General features: G+C 39.5%; 1 protein-coding gene across 6 annotated transcripts in view; it reads left to right on the forward strand.

The window, feature by feature from the left end:
* Positions 1 to 23,855, forward strand: part of PARD3B (par-3 family cell polarity regulator beta) — a 389,258-nt gene that overhangs the window by 229,346 nt on the left and 136,057 nt on the right. For all 6 annotated transcript variants that reach the window (XM_050976846.1, XM_030241769.2, XM_050976847.1 and 3 more), the window contains 2 exons: positions 21,464 to 21,670; positions 22,618 to 22,846. In XM_050976846.1, the coding sequence (XP_050832803.1) occupies positions 21,464 to 21,670; positions 22,618 to 22,846 (436 nt within the window). The remainder of the gene's footprint in view (positions 1 to 21,463; positions 21,671 to 22,617; positions 22,847 to 23,855) is intronic.

Genomic DNA, 23,855 nt, shown 5'->3' on the forward strand with positions numbered 1-23,855 from the left:
AAGCTATGTGTTTCTGCCCCCCTTCTCTCTATGCCAGCAGTATTATTCCTCTAATTCCATGATGAGCTGTTGTGGAAAGCTAACCTAGCAGAAAAATAATTCTACAAAAAAGAATGGTATTCTTCTGGTTCAGTCAAGGGAGCAAGAAAAAAAGTTCAGGAGAAGAGAAGAATGATTTTGTAACTGATACTTTGATCCTGGGATCAGCCTAAGCTGAAGAAGTTGACTGGGGTGGAGGGGGTAGGCAGACACATCTGAGGGAGAAAGTGTGGATGAAAGAAGATTTGTAGATCTTCAGAGATGTCTTTGTGCTGAAAGAAAGAAAGTGGGGGAGCAAGTTTGAGTCTCTTTTATTGTCCTGAGGACTAAACTGAAAGTGTGTTTCTGAGAGGTTTGCTTAATGGCCAGTGCAAGTTGTTATTGTGTATTTTTGACTGGGGGATGTTACTTGCTCTTACTGTACTGTGACTGTCTCTTAGTTTTGTTTGGGCTGCTGTGCTCTGGGTCTGGCCCTGTCCTAAGGAGTGAGAGAAGATTGAGCAGTCCTTGAAAGCAGCTGGGTCTGACAAGCAGGGAGAAGCTTTTGTAAGGGCCAGATGGAGTGAACAGGCAGCTTGGACAGAAAGAAGAGTTTTCCTTAAGAACCACAGGGAGTAGGTTCCCTACCCTAGGTGGGGTTTCTTTCAGTCCAGCTGCTCACAGAAAGCTGCTGAACCAGAGAACCAATGGCACTGTAAAAGCCTAAGTTAAGCAGAAGCATTTATTTCACTCTGTCTCACCCAGAAAATGATAATTTTCTGTACTATGAAAGGGTAGTAAACCAACCCCTGGCTTCAACAGCAAAGCCCTTTTTGTATTCTTACTTAAAGAGCAAAAGTGCATGTACCTCTACTGAGAAGGTCTTAAAGAACTTGGACTTCTCTGTGAAGGAAGCTTGTGCCCTGAATGGGGACCAAAGTAAGATATTTCCATTTGACAAGCATGAAATAAAACTTAAACGTTCCTGCAGGTAGAAACTTTAGAGAGTACTCCTGTGAATGCCTAGCTATGGAAGTGCCTGCTAAAGCTGTGACATGAGTTGATTTTAGAGCAAGATGCTGAAGAGGGATTCTGTGTGTGAGCAATGCCTCATTTTTAAATGTGAGTAAACTTCAAGTGCATAACAGAAAGGACAGCCCTTTCCCAGAGGAGAAGGCCTGATCTGGCAGATATCCAAACTACAGTGTTCTAAAACAAACAATAGTGGTGAAAGATTTGCTTCTTTTTGATCACATCTCAATAATATGGGAATTATGAACTACTTAGTATGAATCGTTGGCATCCAGGGGTTGCAACAGCCTTTTTTCCTTGGGGAATATTCTTTCCTCTAGGAGCAGAGAAAAGGGATAGAAACTTTGTTTAGTGTGACTTGGGAAATTTCAAGCTCAGCAGTTCCTCAGTTTCCTCAGTGTACAGCTCCATTATGATACAGAAGTGGGAAAAGTGATTAGGAAGAAAAATCAGACACACAGGGGTTTTTTTCCAGCCATGAATTAATACTAATTCTACTTTTTTACTTTTTTTTTTCTCCTCTTTCATTTCCTGAAGGGATTCTGGTCATACTGTTGTGTTAACTGAGGCTTGGAGGTGGGTTCTGATGTTCACATCCCATAGTTGCCACTTCTCCCCTAGGTCAGTGTTGCTGAATATTGTTCTGTGCAGAATTCAGTGAAGCAGGTCAAGAGAGCATTAAAATACCCAGAAATGAAATCAAGTGTAGACTTGTAAGAGTTGTGATGAATGCATCCACTCAGCATAAGGCCTGATGGTATTTGAAGTAGGTGGTCATGTGTCTGTGGTAAATCCATTGTGTGCCAGCCTGCAGTGGGCTGGAGGAGTAATGTGCCTGCAGAGCTCTGTCTGTTGAGCACTGAAATTGCCTCTCTAGGAATGTGGTGCTGGCAGGAGTTACCAGCTGTGGGCTGTTTGGGGCTTGCATTCTCTTCCTGAGACCTGGCAACATTTTCCACTGTGACTGTCTGTGCTGAGCCTGCCACATTTCTTGTCTTTGCTGGAAGTTTCTGCTGTGAGTTGGAGCTTCCTGCTGCCTTGTGTTCCAGGTTGTTTCTGACTCATATGAGCGTAGGAGAGCTTGTAAATATGGTGGATATATCTAGAGGAGGAGTGCAGAAATAAAGCTGTCTCTGAAAGAAAAAGCAGTGGAACTGTGTCAGTGCAGAATTTCACACAGGGTCATAGGTCTGCAGTTCTCCAGATGTGGTCATTAGGACAGCTTGGTATCTCAGAATCCTGGAATATCCCATGCAGAAAGAATTGTTACTAAATTTTAAGTGACTGGAGATGGCAAAACCCCAAGAAAACAGGCACTAGGCCTAAGCAAAGGTTAAGCAGTAGTATATTTGAAATTTGAAGAATGTAAATAAATCAGTGCTTTTTATTAAAACTGTGAAGATTCAAAGGAAGGCACAGCAGCCAGCAAGGCAAGTTTAACATTTAAAATCAGAGGGGCCTCTTTCTGTATGTTGCTCTTTAAAGCAGAGAGCTTCTCTGGTGATGGTGCCTGAACAGATGGCTCATGAAAGTGCCTACATGACTGATAGTAAGCTGATTTCCATCATGGAGCTCCTTCCATGGCCCTAAGAAGAAAGCTGAGAACAACAAGTGATTCCATTGTGTCTCCTGCCTTTTTAGGGCTCTGTAAGGCTCTTCAGTCATCAGTCCTTTAGCTGTTGACAGCCAGGCTGCATCCTTTTCAGAAAGCAAAACAAATTCCTTCAGTCTGTGTAATTGAGGAGAAAGTGATGCTGTGATTCTAACGCCCCTGCATAATATTTACCACCCTCTGCAGTTAGAACTGGAGCCACAGCATTCCTGTCAGTCTTTTCTCTGACTATTGGGTTCATATTCCTTTAAGGATTACCTATGCTTTTTTCAAGATTTGTGGTGAATGATCTGCAGATATTCAGGAAAGACCTTCAGAGTATGAGGTGCTGAAAGCTGGCTGTGATCAGTGCTGGCAGCTCCTGTGATTCTTTCAGTTGCTTCTTGTGACCAGAGAGACCAGCAGCCACTGCTGAATGCCTCATTTTATTAATCCTTTCCCTCCAGGAGCTGCTTTTTTACTGTGCATGATATTCAGTGCTGGCAGTGGGTATCCTGAAGTCACTGGTGCCAAGGAGTTAATGAATTTGGAAAACTTCCCAGATAATACATCTGGCCCTCTAACTTATATTTTGGAGCATGAAGTATGAGATGTAGAAAGAAGAGCACTGAGCTAAATGAGCTCCTGGCTGAAGAGAGGAAGGGTGCACTTCTCTTTTTTTAAATTAGTTGACCAAAAGTTTAGCATTATGTAGTCCCAAAGAAGGTTTAACTGTTGTGGGGTTTTTTTAGGATTTTGGTTTTGAGGTTAGTTTGCTTATTTAAGTTTTTAAAAAATTTTGTTATACTGTGTATTTGCCAGTTGCATTATCTTCTGAGGCTTGAGTATAGATAGGGGAGCATGTTAAATTCTCCACTTTGAATGATTCTTTGCCTTCATTTTTTATTTTGAAATCCCATCATGTTGCCATGTCAATGAAAAGGATTTTGAAGGTAATTGATATTTCTAGTCTAGCTCACTTCTAGAATAGTATCTTGTACAATGTTTGCCTCCTATAACATTTGAAATAAGCCTTTATTATATAAAATGGGTTGCTGGTGCTATTTATTAGTACACATTTTTGTGTAATAAAAGATGTGCAGTGCAATATGGTTCAGAAATTAACTTTGAAGAAAAGAATTACATTGCTATTTGTATATCTCATAAAATAGCATTATTTTTAGTGGGTCTTTCAATACAGCAGTGCTGCTTAGCACTTACCTACAGAGCACTCCAGAAGGACCAAGAATATCATCCCTAATTAAGTGTCTGATAAGCCTAAGAGCAGAGCAGGAGAGTTTTTCTGTACATAGCAGTGACAAATGGAAAGCATATTGGAGAAGAGTAGAAGGCACTTCCTTGAGATTCCATTGACTGTCAGCAGGTATTTTCCCTTTGCCTCAGGCAATGGCACCAGACTGCCCTTTCAAAACCTACCTATTTTTCTGCCTGATGTTTACCTAGATGAAATTTTTCATTTGCTTTTTTTTAGTCTTGCACAGGTGGTGGAGTTTCTCATGGTTCTCATTTGGCCTACAGGTAATAAGCTTAATGATTGGTACCTTAACTCTGTGAATGACAGAAGAACCCTGTTGACATGAGATTAAACTTATTTATGTTTGCTTGGGATTTTTAAAAGAAATTAAAATGCCTGTTCCTTCCTTCCATACCTCCCTCCCCCAGGGAGTGTGACATCTATGCTGATCTGTATCTGATTCCTGCCCTTTTTGATTATTCACCTTCAGTTGTGAATCCTTCCCCCATCTTTGACTCGGTTCTCTTATCTAAAAGCAACTTTTTTGGACTGAATATCTGTGAGGAGAGCACATCTGTGACCTGCAAGGTTCACCTGCTGGTTCTGAAGGGTGGGGGAGGGTGCAGGGCATAGTCCCAGGAACTGCAGCTGCAGAGCATTTCTCAGTAGACCTTCTGTTCCAGAGTTGCTCAGTTCACAGACTGAAGGGGATAGGAAAGAACCATTCATCCAGTGAGAGCAGTGGGCTCAGGGCAAAGCAGAGAACTCCATGGAGAGAGTCAGACTCTAGTTCTACAGTTTGCCCAGTTTTGAAATGCTGGTTTCCTTAGAGCCATAGGAGCAGCAAGACCCTGACTCTGCTGCACTGGCAGCTTAAATAGGGACTGTGGCCCTTGCAGTGCTGGGGTCAGGGCCTGGCAAACAGAGGAACAGAACTAGTGCTTAGTGCTAGAGGTCTGCATCCATTACTGAAGGGTGATTGCACACACACAGATTGCAAATAAAAACCTCTATTACCTTGCTATGGCAGTTTTCAAGTGTTTCTACGTGGAAGGACCAGACCAGAGAAGCTGGCATTGATTTGTTTGGTTCTTTCATGTAATTACAATTTTTGTTGCTATCTGCAGTTGGCATAAATTCCTGTGTTCTAAAAGGAGTTGTATTTTTGGTTGCCAGTTGTAATGCTGCTGTTGACAAACAGAGATGTTATAAAAGAGAAATTCAATATAGTGTAGTTAATCAGATGCCTTCTTTTTTTTATTGCTTTATAATCTTCTCAGATGCCTAATTCTGAAAGCAAAATGACAAAATTGTTTGATTGAAGCTTCTGGAGTTTAATTCCTTTTTAAAAAATAGCACAGTAGTTTAATTTTAAAGGTACCCAAAAAAATGAGCATTACATGAAGGACTAAATTTTGCCAGCAGTTGCATGGAATAACTCACTGCTTATGACTAATATGTCCATCACAAACTAGCTGCAAAGAATAATTTTCAGTCTGAATTAAGACTGAAAGAGCAAACACATTAAAGAAAAAACATACAGGAGAAAACAATTTATTGCAGTCATTCTTTTTCTGCCATTCTGTAGAAAATATGGAGAATTCATTAAATCTCAGAAAAAAGCCCTTTGCTCTCCTTTGCTCAGGTTTGGTTTTCTATTCTCTTTTTGTGTAGAGAGTATGGGTGTAATATGCAGTAGTCGCTGTGTTATCACCTGTTAAGTGTCATGCGTGACACATCCCATTACAGATTCTGTGAAACTGGAACCGTTTGAAGTAAAACTTTCCATTCAAGTGTCAATTGAAGCGTGGGCTTTATTTGCTTTTTCTTTGACAGAGATTGTTCTTTTACTGTCTCCTAAAATAACTCTGATATTTGTTTTTGTTTAGGAGAGGAGAAGGTAAGAATGTATAACTAGAGGCTGGGAAGATAGGAAGCTACAAGGGGAAGTGGAGGGGAGCTAGAAAAGGGTGCTGGGAATGGGGCAAAAAGGGAGATTGGCATGTCAGTAGGTGAGAAGATGCAGTGTGAGAAAGGGTGACATTACTGAGAGAGAGGGGGAGACAAGCTTGTGCTGATCTTGGACAGGGGGGAGGGAAAAGGTGGCAACCAGCTGTGCAGTACAGGAAACTGCTGTTTTAAGTACAAACAAAACCAGCCAAACTACAAAACTCCACAAAAACAAAACAACCAAAAAAAGAAGTGACAACCAACCCCACCTGTAGAAAAATTTATACAAAACCTCTGTTTATTAGAAGAATATGGGATTGAAGGCTTGGGAACCTGAATCTTCATCTTCCTGTTTCAGATGCTTGTCACTGCGACACAGGTTGTGCATGCTTGTCTTAAAATGACATCATTAGTGTTTATTGCAAAACCCTTGCTACCAAGGCTTTGATAAAGAGGCATGAAGACTTTTTACTGCTGATGTCAAAAATCAAAGTCTGTGCTCAGTACAGATGGGGGAGGGGAATTGCTCTACATGTGGAAGAAAATACTAGACCTTTCCTGAAAGAAAGTGGAGTTTTGTAAATAACATTGTCGTGATATATTTGGGACATAAAATGAGATTCTATTAGAATGTGCACACAGAGGGAGAAATTGGACACCTCTGCTGTAGCATTTTTCAAGCCTAAGCGCTTTACTTTGCAATTTTAATAGTTCTCTTTTAAGGTCATTTTTTGTGTATAATTTTAATACAGAGTCTGTTGCTTTAACTACTTTCATTAAAATTTTATGAGCCTTTTCAGAAAATCAGATGGGAAAATGCAAATAAATTATGCATTTTATTTAGTATGTAGTAGATACAGTATTACTGTATGTGTAAACAAATAAAAATGTTTATTAATATAACAAACACTATGCTGAAAGATCCTGCTGTAGTCCATAAACCACACAGGCTATAAAGAATCACTCTGAGTTCAAATAGCTAGTGCTGGACCAAACCTCTGGATTGGAACAGTACAGAGTGATAGTATAAAAAGATTCATTATCTCAGCTGTTATAAATAAAGGGGGGGAGGGGTGTCATGAATTATGAGGCACAAGATTGAATCCGAAAACCTTAAAACATTCATTTTATGAGAGAAAGTACTTAATATTTTATAAAATCCCACGGAGTTCTCTGCTTGCTTAGTTTTGCTTTTTTTACCCTTCTTCCTCTCCTTTCAGAGCTCACCAGTAATCTTTTAAAATTCTGACCTGAGCACTCAGCACAGTGCTATGTGTCAGTGATTAGCTTGCCTGTCTTTTTACTGCTCCTTCACCCTGTGAGATGCCAGAGCAACAGAGAAAATATATGTAGTAGTGAATCTTATCAGTGGGGAGAGATGTGGGTATATGCTTGATTTCTTCAAGCCAAGTAATGTGTTCATTTAACTTTTGTTTTATGAGAAAACTTCCTAGCCCCACTTGTGCAGATCAACACAACCTTGTTTTCGTGGTGGTTTGGGGGGTATTTTAGGGGAGTTTGGGGAAATTCTGGCTGCCTTCTCTGTGTGTTATACTTCATGTCAACTCGAGACAGAGGAATCCTCTCACCTAGAGTAAAAAATGGTAAAATTATCAAAATGTAGAGCGAACTCTGCCCTTGTTTGTTTGAGCAGTTTCTCACCTCACAGGTAGCCCTGCTGATTTCAGTGTTCCTCAGACCTCAGTGACAACATCCATCTGCAACTATAACTCCTTTCAGACCTTATATAGCTGGGCATTAAAAGCTGCACCTCTATCTTTGATCTTGTTACAGCAAATGCTTTGTGATTCAAATTAAAAGAAGGAAAATTAGACATTTTAAGGAAGTTTTTATAGCTAAAGAAGCAGAAACAATAATTCTTCTCCAAATTTAATGATGAGTGACGTTTACAGCACATGAAGAGTTTTCACTTGCACTGTAATTTGCATTAGCAGAACAGAGTGCCTGTTTTAGCAGTGATTTTTAGAAAAGGGAAGCCAGGAATAACTCCTGTAGTAAATAGCAACTATTAACAATCAGAAGGCCAACAATACTAGAATGACTGATACTGAAATATACAAATATACTTTTGCAGTTAGAGCTTTCATGTGTTTGTAACCTTTAGTAAGGAGTTGTTCATAAACTTCAAACAGAATTTCTTAGTACCTTCATATAAATCAATTGCCCTGTAGTTTTCAGTTAAGCAATTTAATTGCTTAATCAGACTAAGAACCTAGTGATTAAAATTTAAGTTGTGTGGTATCAGGCAATATCAATATTAGTTCTTACTCAGGGTAGCTGGTTTAGATCAAACTGAATGAAATAGAGAGCATGTTTTCAATATGCTTTAGCATGCAGGAATGTCATCTAAGTCTTCTCTAGAGCTAAGAGTACAGACACTGAAGAGTGACATAGCAATAAGACTGAACAAAACACCAACCCCAATCAGTGAGCTTCTGCACTAGAATAGCTTTGAGGGTTGTTGGATTTTTAATTATCTATGATGAAAAAAATTAACCCTTCTGTGAAGAGCATCTATGCAAGAAGGGACCATTCTCTTAGAACTGATTTGAAATACAGAAATAGCAAGAACAGTTTAAGAGAATATAGTGAAATTCTGTGCAGAGATCTGTCACTCAAAGTGAGCCAGTATTGCAGGAATATGGGTAGTCTTGGTCAGAAATTACCAGAGGTACTAAATATTAATTCTCTTTTAAGTTGGTATAACACCTAGTGCAGTGGGATTTTGGCCCATGTGTGTTTTCATAATGGAGGCAAGGAGGAACTGAGAGAAACAGGAAGCAGCAGCAGCATTTTTGGTGATGGAGATGTTGTTCTGGACACCTTTCATCTGTAACACATCCCAGGAAGTTAACAGTCATATTGGATCAGACATAAAGTCTGCATGGCCTCTGTCCTCTGACAGTATCAAATGCTAATGCCTAATGAGAAATACAGAGATATGACAAGTCTGTCTTACTGTCCTCCAAGAGCTCTCCTTGCCTTCAGATATTCAGGGACTTAAAGGCAAGAATAGCTTCTTTTTAGCTGATAATCTTCAACAGATCTTGTTTCTCTTGAGTTTTCTTACTTCCCTTTTAGCATATGTAAACTCTTAGTATCCACAACAACAGAAAAAATTATTCACATAAGTGTTTATCAGGGTTGTTGCTGTGAAGAGAAATGATGACTGATTACCCATTTCTTTCTTTCACTCTTTCAGCAAGATCTGAACCCAAGTAGTCTCTTTCAGCTCCTTCCTGGGGGACTGCTTTTTCACAGGGGGGCCAATTAAGCATATGGTATAGCAGCCATTACATTTTTCATTCTAATAACATTAGCCTCAATGTCTCAAAATCTGATTTTAACTTATTGCTCTGAAGTAAATTCCATAGTATGTTTCCCTTTCCAATGTGAGGGTTGATAAACTGTGAAGCTGCAGAAGAAGAGGCTGTCAAACTGCTCTGATTAACCATGTGCTAATATGCATGAAGTTTTAAGAATTGTGTTAATACTTGAGTGATTGATTGCCATAAGTGTATACTCAGCCACAGTATGGCTTGTTCTGCATTATCTTTTTGAGGATATGGAATGGCATGCATTATACAGATTAACCAGTTTTCCCTCTGAGTGTGGAGAAAATACTTGTCCACAGTCAAAAAACTAAAGAAGGTGAAAATATTTGATGGAAAATAGGATACAGGGCAGAATGCAGACAGAAGTGTTCACTCTTGGTACACAAGAAAAAATTAGCATAATCATATGGATGTTCATAAATCCATCGGGCCAGATGGGATCCATCCCATCCCAGGGTGATGAGGGAGCTGCCAGATGAGCTTGAGAAGCTGCTCTCCATCCTTTACCAGCAGTCCTGGCTCACTGGGGAGGCTCCAGAGGACTGGAAGCTGGCCAGTGTGGCACCCATTCACAACTAGGGTGGGAAGGAGGATCCTGGTAACTGCAGGCCAGTTAGCCTGACCTCAGTACCCAGTAAGGTAAAGGAGCAGTTTATATGGAGTGTCATCACACAGCACTTACAGGAAGGCTATCAGACCCAGCCAGCACGGGTTTGGGAGGGGTAGGTCATGTTTGACCAACCTGATTTTCTTTTATGACCAGGTGACCCACCTGGTGGATATGGGAAAGGCATTGTGGGCATTGTCTATTTGGACTTCAGCAAGGCCTTTGATGCTGTCTCCCACAGCATTCTCATGGAAATGCTAGAGAAGTCTGGCAGAGCTGCTTAATATCTGTGACATTGTTCAAAATGTTTGTTCTTGATGTTTATGAAACTGGCATTTATTGTAGCTGGAGCAAAAGCTTATTATCTCAAGACTATAACTGATATTTGTTGTTTAGTTTTAAAAAGCTACTGGACTAATAACACAAGCAGCAGTTTCTAATTTTTAGATGGCCATAGATGAGTGGAGAAGTGATGTTTGCAAAGAATGAAGTTTTATAGGTTCATGTTGTATGACTCTATACAGCCAAATATATTTGCCTTCCTTTGTAAGTAAACTGTAGGCAATATCTGTGTTTTGGGGACAAAGGGATATCAATGTGCTATCCTTCAGTATTAAAAAAAGAAAATATAAAATTCAAAATGAGATTACTATAGAAAGGAAGATATTGTTGCAAATGATTCAGGGTATTAAATGGCAGTATGTCATCTGCAATATCATATTAGAATTGGAAAACCTTTTACTGGCTAAATCTCAAATTAGGCTAACAGGAAAAGGTTAATAAAAATTCCAGTTCTTTCTGTTTATTTGTGCTGTATATCTGACAGCATTTTCTTGAACACACATTTATGTCCTGGTTGGGTGATGATCATAAGTAACTCCTGCCTGGCACATTTATGTCACTGCTTTGACTCCATGAAAGGTGCTCTGCCTAGAGGTCAGGCCCTGCCAAAGTAAACTGTCAGGCTCAAAGAAAACCAAAGCTGTGATTAAGGATTTGAGGATTCCTGTTTCAGAAATTAGTGTTATCTAGCATATTTCGATGGATTCCATCAATCTTCATCAAAAGCCCAGTACAACATCAGCAAATGAAGAAACCATTACGTAATGTAAGAAAAAGAAGAAAAGCACATTGGTTGAAAAGCATGAGGGTTTTTTAAAAGATGTTAATATTTCTTGATTTTTTTAAATGCTGTAGAGCCAGAAAAAGAACACAGTAAAATTCTGCTGTGCTGTGGGTAAGTGTCTTCCAAATTACTTTAACTTTTGGGGTTTTTTGACTGGACTGTACTCACCAGATGGACATACAAGATAATAAATAACCCAGGGGAAATACTGCAACAAACTATTCTTGTGAACTACAGTTGGCAGAGATGCTTTTGCCTCAGAATGCACACATGATGATGTGTTTAAAGGATGAAGTAATGTTTCAAAATTGCTGGTAATCTCTGATGATGCATCTTTGTGCTCTTTATACTTCTAAAGCTATCAACTTCTTTCCAGACATTTGATTCCTTTAACTAAGTGAAAACAGGGCTTTCAAAGAGTGAACAGGTTCCTCTTGAAAGGCACATGAACACATTTGTTTCTTCTTACTCTTTTAGCCAGACCAGGGTGTAGCTGAGGATGGCTTTCTGGATTGTTAAAATAACAAAAAGCTTTTTTTAATCTCCAGTTCAGCCTGCAGTGGATTCAAAGTAGTGAACTTACTAACATCTGACACTCATGCTGTAACTTGGGTAAAATGAGTTATTGTTGCAGGCCTCTCTGTGGGCAGGGATGTAATGCCAAAATGTGGCTCTTGCAGAGTACAGTGATCAAAAGAGAGATGCAGGCTGGTACAAGATAGCAGATAAAAGTGGAAAAGTGTTCATTTACTCCAGCTGAGGATTTGGTCACCAGGCTTGAACCAGACTGAAAAGTAACCTGTCTGTCCTACTTCTGGAGTCCTTGAGCATAGTTAGGCCTTGGTCTTGGATTAAGGCTCTTGAAAATTGCAGTTTGTGTCAACTGTTCCCCATGAAGATTAGAGTTGAGTGTTAATTTAGGATATTTCAGTGTACTGATGCATTTTGTTTGGATTGCTGTCTATATGAAAAACCTGCCCGTTTCTGTAGAAAAGTTGCCTTTGTAATACCAGATTTTGAAATTTCATCCAAGGATCCAACCAGCAAGTAGCTGAAGGAGATGAGTTTGGGCACTGAGTTTTGCACCTGATCCATGGCACTGTAGCAGTTTTCTGACAGAGTTGATTAAGCATGTGATTATCCAAGGACTGGATTATCCTGATCTACTTGTAGCTAGACTCTGGTTTGTTCTTCAAGATTGTATGGGATCACTGAGCAGAATGATGTGTTTTCTGGTAATATTGAGTCCCAACCTAGAGGAGACTTTTATTTTTCTAAGATATGCTATGGGTTTGTCATATTAAAATGTCATTTGACTGTGCTTAACCAAGCTGTCCTGGTTGCAGTATCACTGTGGCTGCTGCTGACCATTCTGAAGACATTTGGAATTTTTGATCATAATTTAGGATAGGAAGTTGAGTAATTTCTCCAGAAATGTCTGCCTTGGTTGATAAGGGACATCACCAAGAAGAAGTGGAATCACCCTTTATTCTGTTTTGACATCATATTTCTGCAGTCTGGTGCCATGTTAGGTGTGTGCATGGCCCACATCTGGGTGCATTACACTTCACATGTACTCTCCATTTATTGAGCTACTGAAAGGGAACACAGGAATATCATTTGTACACAGGTGAGGCAAATGGGTAAGAAATTTGTATTGATTTGCTGTTTAAAATCATATTCTAAGTTGTTCCATGCAGCAATTCTATTGGATTTTTCTAATTTGCTGTTTAAACACATTGTACCAATGCAGAACTGAATATTGAAGAGATCCCAAATACATAACTTGGTAATTAATAGTGTTTTATCTTGAGAATACTGGAAATTGCTGCAAGAAAAACTAAACTTAAAGGTCTGGGGAGGTTCCCTTTTCCCTGGAGGATATTAAAGGATAGGTGTACATTTGTTAAACATCTAAAATTGTAACAGGTTTTCAAAAAACACAGATTTATGAAATGGTCTTTATCTAGGATATCTTTTATCCTTGTCAGTATTCTTTTTTAAATGCAACATTTCCATTAAAATGACACATCATGACATGCCTACCAAGGGAGCTGCAAACCTCTTACAGATGCTGAAACATCTATAAAGTGTGATGCAGTAAATTGTACAGACTAGGCCTTGAAGTTAACCAGTTATGGCTAAAGCAGTATTTTGTTGGGTTTGGGGGATTTTTTAAGCAAGGCTGGGAGTGTAATAGTGTAATCCAGTTGTGACTCATGTCTGTTAAAAGCTCAGAAGACAGCCAGATGTTACTGGGTGTAAGTCTGTGTCTGCACACTGTAGAACAGTTGAGCAAAATCCTTTGCTGGAGCTCTTTAGAGGAAAACTCTCTTGCCATTAGGTCCACGAATTGGACTTGTTTTTCCTAAGGATTCATTTTGTAGGAGAAAGCCTTGAAAATACACGTTTGCCCAGAGCTGGCTAATGTTAGAAGACCACAGAATGCAGGTGTGAAAAGTGAGCTTTCCTTCCTAGAAGTTGCCATGAAGGATCTGGTTCACGGCGTGCTTGCACTCAAAGCTTGGGAGGTTTCCTTTCAGTCCACTTTGAGTCATTGGTGAATAGAGGGGGGGAAAAATTATTACCCAGATGGAAGAATTTTTCCTACTTTAGTTATTCTGATGTGGCAAGAGGCTTTTTGTTTTTCTAAAAATAATCTTCATCTCTGTAATGAGCACAAATGGAAAAGTTTCAGTACAGAGGATTGTTTGAGGGGGGGGAAAAAAAAGAGCCAAAAGTTGAAGCATATAAAATGAAATTTAGTTGAAGTCCCAGTATCAGTACAACTATGGATTCAGCTTTGAGGAATCAGTAATCAAATACTGCTATCAACTTTATAAGCATTCAAATGATCTTAAAAATCTCAGTAGGAAACATAAAGGAACCTTTGCTGAGGACTTTTCCTGAAAACCTCCATAATCCTTTCAGATTCTCCAGAGATTTTGAGTCTCAGCCCTGTCAGATGTCAGATAACTCTTTCTCTTGGTTAATAGGTTTGACAAAATTCTGCATATTCCCATTTAAGAGTTGGATTTTTGAAATGAACTTTTCAAAACTGTTTGAAGACAAATATTATTGAACTCATAAAGCAATTTCAAAAATATGCATGACTTTGTGAATGGCCTTTTTGTTTGTGTTTTAATAGAGATTGATTACAGGTGTATGTCTACCTCCTTTATAGGTTATCTGCTGGCAACTTCAAGCAAAACTTGCATTAATTTCTTAAACTGAGAAGTAACCTATGCACTTTCCTTTGAAATACAAATAGAGCAACAGAAGAAAATAGATTTTCATAAATTCTCCTGGAATTCAATCTATAAATCAAACCAAACGTAGATGAGGAGTGAAAGGTGCAATTCACTACTTCATTTGCTTTGCTTTATTTTAAAGTGCTGTAAGGAACAAATTGTTTTGCATTCCTATGCTGGTAGGACACACTGATCACTGGGAAAGGTGATTCTGGTTTTGTTCAGGGCTTATGAATTAAGGGTTATTACTGGAAATGAGACAGAGAGTCTGAGTCCTCTGAAGCTTTTGTAAATACATGTTGCAGAATCTTCCCAGACTGAGATGTTTGCCTGTTTGTAGCTGGCTAATCCAGAAGTGCTTCCCTGATAAGGTTAATGCCCAGTTAATTGCTCCTAGCCTTGACACACAGTTTAATTGCTATTTGGCCAACATATGCTGGTTGCTTGCTCTGTGCAGAATTCTAAGGGATGTAGTGATGCAAACTACAGGCTGGTGGAGGGCAAACAAAATAAATACAGTATTTTATGTTCTTTTAATTCAGGGCCAAGTGGATTTGGATGAAGTGTTTATTTAGTTTGCTGGCTGCTTCAGATGCTGTGGCATATTGATTCCTTTTATTACTAGCAGCCATTTAACCTGACCTCTCTCAGATCCAGTATTTTAAAAGCCATAAATTTTAACTTTACTTATGAGCAAGGAGTGAAATGCTGTGAAAGCCTTTTTATTAGCAGAGCTTTGCCTTACTCCATGTTCATGTGTCACCCATGGCAACAATATTTAGAGCATCTTAAATTAGAGTGGCTGTTGGGCAGCTTGGTGGTGGTGGGGTTAGCAATAAAAAGAGCTCATAAATATCTCAGGCATGTAGGATTCACTGATCAAAGTGTGGGCAGGTACAAAAGCAATGCCATGATTAGCAAAAGGTATTCTTTTCCTGGTTATTTTGTTAAAAATCTTTCTTTTCTTAGGCTTAATGTTCACAGATAAGGAAGATTTTTTTTTTTAATTACAAGTTAAGTTGCTGATATTGAAATGTATTTTCCTTTGCTGCCTTGGCTTTTTTTTTTTTTTTTTTTACAATGATTATTTTTTTACAATAATCAGCTTCCTTGTTTCATTAGCCTAAATTAATCACCAAACAACACTTAAAGCAATCTTTAACGTGGGGCTTATGTAAGTGTTTGTAAAAATGTGCCCAGGCCAAAAATTGATGCATAAAAATGACATACTACTCTTTGAATTATAAATAATATGATTGTTTCAGATTTCTTTCTGCATTCATATGTAAAGAACTCAAAAAAGCTTTAGATTAGTGATGTAAACAGAAAGCTTAATATGAACTCTTTGCATTCTTCTAATTTGTTACTTCTGATTTAAATCAGTAATTTTTAAAAATATTATTTCAGGCTTGATGACTAGGATTGAGAAATAATTCAGCAGTTTATTTGAAAGTAGGCTTAAGACTTAACAAAATAGATCATAACCATGATTTTAATGTAAGTTTTGGCTTGCTTTCTTCTGTTCTAGTACTAAAGAAGTTTCCCCATCTGTCCCACAGATCAAAAGGTAACAGTCTAGATGTTAGCCTCATCCCATCAGAAGTGACTTTCTTTAAATATTAGTGCAGGGATTCTTTGCTTCATGTTTAACTTTGGCCTGGGAACAAAAATGTTGGTTTAGTTTGAGAAGCTTAATTTATATCAATTAGTCTCAGAAAGTGTCACATTTCCCAGTCTTTTAAAGCTGGATTTAAATGTTTGACCTTTTTAGAGGGCAGGTGTGGAAGTAGAAATAAAGCAATCACAGGGCACTGGAATTTTTTTTTTTGCTACTCAGTTCCAGACTGATCAATTTACAAGGTGCCTGAAACCACTGGGGAATCCTGTTTTCTAAAAACTGGACTTTTTCCTGTCTGCATTGCTTCTCCTATTGCAGTTTTCCTCTAGCAGGTTGTCACACCCATATCTCAAGTCAGTTTATACTTGAGGAGAAGACTCCTGCTTTGTAGAGGTAGCTTGATTTATACTGGGACCTGTTTGGAGGGCAAGTGCTTCAGTTTGTACCAACCAGAGGGAGGGCACCAATCTGCTGGAGAAAGAGGGATTCAGGTGTCTAGGAAAACTGCCCTGGATGCAGAGCTGTACTGTGAGCTGGAAGGTTGTGTGAGAGGGTAGACTTCTGTAACCAGATGAAGAGAAAGAATTATTTCAGCAGATAAGATCACAGGGTGTCTGTGCAAAGACAGGCTTGGCTGCATTTTGTCTGGCATTCAGCACCACCCTGGCAAGTGCACGTGCCCCTTCACTGAGACTTTTGCTTGAACCTCTGCTTTTGCTTCTAATTCTTAGCTTTAATATTGTTGCACTGGGAAACTTGTTAGCATTTTTGAGGTGTTTAATGCCCTACATGTTCTTTTTGAAATGGCAGCACGTTTCATTGCAGTGTTGTTGTTTGTTAGTGATAAGACTGTAGAAACCAGCGACACCAACTCACATTTCTAAGATGACAATAGTGCATTTTCACTTTTTGCCTAATGGCTGCCTTATTGCAAGCATTTCCTTTTCAGCTGGCTAAGGCTCCACATACCTTCTGGGCCCCAAATTGTGGTCTGTCATTATTCATAGCTGAAATTGCAGTTTGTGCAAATGCAGGCTAAATTGCAATCATTATATGTAGTAAAATAGATTGAAATATCTGTAAATCTGAAGACTGTAGCTGTCTCTTACAATCAGAGAACATGTTAAATTCTCTTATGCTTTGATTTCTCTTTATTAGATTTTGTTTTTCTGTCAGTTGTTCTGTGTTCAGTATTTCTGCTTGCTATCTGGAATGCTTAGATTGTGGCATTAAATGAGCAAAACTATCTATCTTGTCTTTAATATGTAAGTGCAAGATAGTGATTCTTCTCTTGCTTTTCATCAAACCCTTAATCTTTTCTATGTCACCTGTATAAATTAGTGTTAAAGAAAAAACTACCATGTGATCTAAGACTTTTCTACAGAAATATTATATTAAAGCTCTTCATTTGAAAATCACAATCTAAAAGATGTAATGGCTTTCAGATTCCTCCTTCCTAAATCATTCTCTGCATTGAATTGGTGGATGATTGAAGGAGTATCTGAATATAAAAATATAAGTGAGAGGAAAAAATCCTTTGTAGTTATGCATACTGTGAATCCTACCAGAAATAAATGAAACTACATTAAACAAATGGTTAAGAAAGAATGGAACATGAAGTAATTAAAGTCACCATATGATGTTGCAGTCTTGTAGAGTGAGGAGCTGGTCTGTTAGGTTGGGGTAGGCCTGAGTTCAGTGAGCCCAAGCTGAATGCCATGGATGCTACTGGAGGTGTGTGTCCAAAGCAGAGCAGGCACTGAGCTGTTCCTGCTTCCTTGAAGCTGTTGGCATGTCTCCCTCTGAGTGCTGCCACTGAAGAAGCCACCATCAGTGCCTCATGCTCAAACACTTTGCCTGCTGGATGTGGTCCCATGTTCTCTCCAGCATCCCAGTATTTATTGGGTAGAACACTCATTGTGTTCATAACTATCTTTTCTTCCCTAGGTCCACATGAACCTCCACTGTGAGCAATGCAATAGGAACCAGCACTCTGTGTGTTTAGGGAACTGGCAAAAACAGAATCAAATTATTTATCATTTGTTACAACTTTTTGTTTATTGTATTTTCTCAGTCTCAGTGATGCTTTCCCTTTTCCTTTATATTTTTTTTATCTCACTGTGTCTTTCAAAATGTAAATAGTAAGTTAGTCTAGCTCACATAAATATGTTCCTCTAAGTATTCTCCTTTAGGCATATTCCTCTAGTTTTGGTTTTCAAGAAGAAACATTGTCTAGAAAATAAAGTTAATGATAAATATATAAAATGTTTACTCTTTAGGGTGTCTTGGGAGTTGTATTTCATATAGAGTGACAGTGATTCGTGGCTTCTCTTCATTTTGATTCCCTCTGTACCTGCCTTTGGGGTGGCTTGCATTGCCCATAATGCTGTGTCATTTGTTTCCCTTTGATTTTCATGACTGACATCTTGCTTTTGGCATATTTCCTTCAGCTGAGCTATAAAAAAAAAAAAAAAAGAATGTGCAGATGTGGGAAAAAGATAATACTGGAAAGACCTGACTAATAATATTAATAATAAAAGAACAGAAAGCAGGTTTACTTTTACTGGTACATTAAGAATTAAAAAATCTGTGTTAGCCATGTTGGCATTGAGCAGAAAATGAAACTATGTGTAACACCATCAGTTAAAGGATGATCAGTTACAGATAACATCTAAAAACCAGCAATTTGATTTCAGCCAGTCTAGGCAGGTAGTGATGTCAGCTGTTGTTTTTCTCTTAGAAATTCAGGAGAGATATAGAAAGTAATTCACCATTTATAAAAACAATAAAGTGGGTGCTTCACTTGGCTTTTTATCATTGTGCTACAAGAAGCAATGAAAGAAGAGCTCAAGAATTTAAAATCCATAAAAAGAAACATTTTAACGCAGCGAGCAGCTGAGTTTCTTATTGTCAAATTAAGTTTTTGTATTAAAATCCAGGTAAGGCTAGGTATAGACACACACCATGTGTCCCCAGAATTGCTTGGTAACAACTTGTAAAAAATAAAGAGAGGGTGTTTGTTGTTTATTTGTTGGTTTGGGGGTTTTTGCCCATGAGATAAATAAACACATTTTCAGGCTTACAGCAGTTCTAAAGGTCTTCAGAAATGAAAAAGGTCCTGGTGTGGGCAGGGGAAGGCAATTTTCCAATTTGGGATGCAGTCCTTGTCCATTATGGAGTTTTGTGCATTTTTCTGGAGAGCAGCCAGTAATAGCTGCTGGCTCAGAAAGCAAGGGGCCAGGTCTCCCTGCTCAGGGAAGCTTTTTAGCTCCTGTATCTTTAGCTGTGCTCTAATGTGTGATTACTGCAGCTCTGTAATGAAAGGGGGGGGAAAGGAATAAAAGCTGAATTGTAAAAAAGTACAAAGTTCTCACTGTTGTTAGTGAAATTTCATACCAAATTATTGCAGTCTTAGAATGGGTCAACTGAATGCTCAGTACCAATCTCAAGTGAGGGTTCTCAGTAAGTTTTTGAACAAATAAGGACACCTCAGTGTGCTCAGGTGTCTAAGGGCTGAGTCCCAGTGGGTGTGGGGAGGCTGAGCACACAGCTTGCTGTCTCTCACATGTGTCATGTGAGTGCCTCACTCCAAACTTCAGGTGTTGGTTGGATTTTCTTAGCAATGGCCTTCATACATTGCAGTCTTGCAGTCTGAGAACTGGCTCAGCTTTAGATAAAACAGGCTGTAACCAGCATTTAACTTGAGACCTTTTTTTTTTTGGGTAATGTAGCTGAGAGCAGTAATGGAGGGTAGTACAGCTTGCACTGGGATGTGTTTGTGAGCACTTCTGTTCTTTGCTGGCCAGCCAGGCAAAGAACAGAAGTCTGGAGTCAGCATTGGCTGCTGGACCTTCTGAAAGCCATGGGCCCTGCCCAGCCCTTCTGCAGTCACCCTGGAGCCATTCCCAGGGGCTGCTCCTCCCTGGAGGCTCAGAGCAGAGTGCTGGGGACCTGCAGGGACCCCAGCCCACAGCCCCAGCCCCTCTGTTTGCAGCCCAGCCTGGCTGCCTGCTGGGTTGCCCAGGCCAGCAGCCCTGCTGGTGTATTGCTGTGCCCTGTGTCCTGCCCAAGAGCCCCCAAGGCTGGCTGGTGACTGAAACTTGAGAGAGCTTCCTCTCTGCTCATCAGTGCCTTTCACTTGGCCTTTTTCCTCACCGTTATTTTTCCCTTTCTCAGCCTGTGATAGGCACCACAGTGCCTCCTGCTGATGCGCAAGATTTTAGTGATCTTTAGCACCTTTATGTTCTATGCAGGTCATTCCTTTAACTCTGCTTTAGAACTTGCTAATTTGTCAATAATGGTAGTCTTCAGAATGGCAATTAGTGAACAGAAGAAGGCTGCACTGTGTGATGGAGCAGCCAGGGTTACCTTAAACCTGTTTGTTCTGCACACACACCCTCAATCCCCCACTTGCTTTGAGCTATGTATCAGGCTGCAGGTAAAGGAAGTGTAAATTGCTTTATGTAGGCACTACTGACAAGTCTGTATTTGGTGCCAGTTCTTGGCTTTTTTACTTCTAAGAATTCACTGAACACGCTGCTCAGAATTACTTGCACTCTAGGATTGCTGAAATCACAGCAAATCATACTAACATGTCTGTCTTTTCTGTGACCCTTGAATCCCTTTGGGCATTGCAGTATGGACATGGAGGTGAAGGGCTTCTCTTATGTTCCCTGTTGCTTTTGGTAGTACTACTTAAAAATTGAAAGCAAAAGCACTTGAGTTCTCCAAGACAGAAGGGATATTGCTAGGCACAGTCTCTTACTCAGTGTTTCTAAGATACATTTACTGTTCTGCCATATAAAAACTAAGCAGATGCTACAAAGGCTTTTAAATTAAGCTGTGAATTTCTTCATTGATTGGAGTGCAGCTATTCATTGAATTTTGTTCTTTACCTATTCCACTATCATTTTATTAATACTAATTAACACAAATGCTGCCACAAAATAAAGCCTTTCTAAGGTCATATAGTCAAGCATCTAAAGAGAGAGAAGGCTTGGGGCACTCAGTATTTCCTCTGTTTTTCTGTGAAGTGCTTTCTTAAGCCTGTAATCAGGGAATGAGGCAGGGACACCAACATCATTTATGTTAACCTGTGCTTTGCTTGCTTCTTGAAAAAGCTGCTGTGCATGTTGATATTATAGCACTGGTTTCAGCTTGAAGAAGAAAGTTGGGTAAAACTTAGAGAGAACTAATAATGTATCTTCTCTCATTAGAAACGTGTTTCAAAATATCAACCATTCATACAACCTACCTCCTTCTAAAAAGCAGAACACTTGTTGTGTAGCAGTGTTTGTTTTTGTGAGTCTGAAGATAATGCTCTCCTTGAGACTGTTAGCACTGTCCAGTTGGACATCACTGGCAAAGGTGGAGGAAGCAGCCCCATTCTCATCACTGGTGTGGGCTTTGCAGTGGCACAGGGCGAGCCAGCTATTGCCCATCACTTTGTCAGGTCTGTAAATTATGTGCCATTCCCTCCAAGGCTGAATGGGGATATCTGCTGAACTAGGTATAACTTGATGTTATTTTTAGAACAAATTACATTGATTGCATACTATTTCAAAGGCCCCAAGTAATAAAGTACACAATTAAATGTATCTGACTAGTTTAATTTCTCTGTGTGGTTTTTGGTATAAAAACTTAACCATTTGTTTTCCAGACTCTTCTGGCAAAGATTTTGGTCCTACTCTGGGATTAAAGAAGTCCAGTTCTCTCGAGAGTCTTCAGACTGCTGTGGCTGAAGTAAGGAAGAATGAGCTCCCTTTCCACAGACCCAGGCCTCACGTGGTGCGGGGTCGGGGATGCAACGAGAGCTTCCGAGCTGCCATTGACAAGTCTTACGATGGACCTGAGGATGGAGAAGAGGGTATGTTGTGCTGAGGGAGCCACCTTCACTCAGCACTGCTGAGGGCCACCTCCATAGAGCACCCTGAGCCAGTGGTTTAGTCCCATTGAAGCTGATCACATTTTAAAAGCTGTTCACATCTTCCACTGAATAGAGCTGTCTTTGCAGTTACCCCATCCAACCTTGACTGGGTTTAGTGTAAAGTCTTTCACTGATCTCCTTTGGGGCAGGAGTGGGTTGGAGGATTTAGAACTCAATCCTTAAATAATTATGTTTTTCAACTTCAAGAAGCAGCTGCTTTCTTCAGATTACATTAAAAATTATCTCTCTTGTTTTACAATTCCCCCTTTTCCAGCCAGGAAATTTGTTTCATGTTGTAGATAAGGCAGTGTATTGATAGCACCCTGCTGCTCATTCTGTCACTATGGGTTTTATAGACCCCAGTCTGGAAATACATCTCCTTTAGTACGGGGTGTAAAACAGTGCTTGGATCCTGAGCCCCCCCAGCAGAAAGAACACAGCTCTTTTCCAGCCAGACAGTGCACTTTATCCATTTCTTGTTCAGCCACTAAAATAGAAAGATTCCAGGGGGTGAATGAAGTCATTTTGTTACGTAGGTTGGTTTTGCCAGTCACCAGAATCTCTTGTTGAAGTAATCTCTGTGTTTGAAACCCAGCACGTGGTTAACAAGCTAGATTTTGAAGAGAACAAGTACCTTACTGTATCAGGATTTTTATATCAGGAACAATAATTATAAGACAATTCATTAAAATAATTCTGCACTTAATTTGCAATACAAACCTGTTTGAATCCACTAGATCTGCTTAGTCTGCTTTTAAAATTATTCAATTAAATGAGTAAGTGCTGTGAGTCATTTGAGCTCTTTGTAGACACTCTTGCTGTATTTCACATGTTTGCATTTCAGTGGCCCGTAGCCATCCTCACTGCTTCTTTTTCCTTCTGTGCAGATGGTGGCTCTGATAAGAGCTCTCACTGTGGTCAGGAAGCTCAAAATGTGGAATCTGCCCCTCCAGGGAACTCTGAAATAGAAGATGCAGAAATCAAAGCAAAAAAAGACAAAAAAAGCAGAGAGAAAGAGAAGAAAAAGGGCAAATCTAAAATCAAAGAGAAGAAAAAGAAGGAAGAAAATGAAGATCCAGAAAAGAAAAAGAAGAAAGGCTTTGGTGTCATGTTGAGGTATGGCATTTTACAAAGCAAAACAGCCACCCATTCTCATTATAAGATAGGAAACAACCAATGCTCTCATAAAGTAGTGGAAAATTATTGCACTTGGACTCAAATAATGTTTATGTTATTGAAAAAGAAAGCAGTTTATACTTTTACACCAAACTTGTAACTGCGGCAGAAGACATTTGGCAGACAAAATGTCTTTTTGTGCCTTTGAAATGCATTCCCATATGTCAGAAAAGATTCAAGGTTTTAGGCTTAAAGCAGGCATGTATCGGTGGGGAAGGATTTGTGGGGAATATTTCTGAGTAATACAAATCCTGCTCTCACACTTAGACCTTTGCCTTCCCTTTCTTATCTGCTCCCTTCACGAGCTGCAGGGAGAGCAGAATTCCTTGTGCTATTGCAAAAGGTCTGCTAACATTTGCAGTTGCTGAAAGCCACTACCAATGATAAAATCTTTGCTTCATGGCTTCAGGTATTGCCTGCAGTGAAGAAAAGTTCACTGTCCTCCCTGCCCAGAACGCAAGTGCTTGGATTTCTGCTGTGGCTGATTGTGCTGTGGCTCTATAAACTCTTGAGTCGGAGTTGTTCAGGCTGCTTCCTTGCTCCTGCTGGAACCTTTGGTGCTGCAGGTGCTGGTTGCTGACACCTTTCTCTCTAATACCTGTTGACTCTGTAGAGTACTTAAGTGTTGAAGTAGCTCTTTGCATTCAATACAGAGTATGTGATGAAAATGTTTTGGTCACATGGAGGGAATTAAACCAAAGGACCATGTGGTTACTTACAGCACTGAACCCTTAACATTGGCTTGGGGACGCTGTTGGTGTTTCTTGTCATGCTGTATTGTAGACAGTACTCTTATATACAAAACCACAATCATTGCTTAGGCAAAGACACATTTAAATAGTAATCTAAGAAATGCAGCTGCAAGATCATTCACTGATCATGGTCTTCATTAGGACATACAATGTATGAACATAGGACTTCTGTCACTATGTTCTCTAGAGTAAAATTA

The sequence above is a fragment of the Serinus canaria genome, chromosome 7 (genome assembly GCF_022539315.1).
Source record: "Serinus canaria isolate serCan28SL12 chromosome 7, serCan2020, whole genome shotgun sequence".
Taxonomy (NCBI): domain Eukaryota; kingdom Metazoa; phylum Chordata; class Aves; order Passeriformes; family Fringillidae; genus Serinus; species Serinus canaria.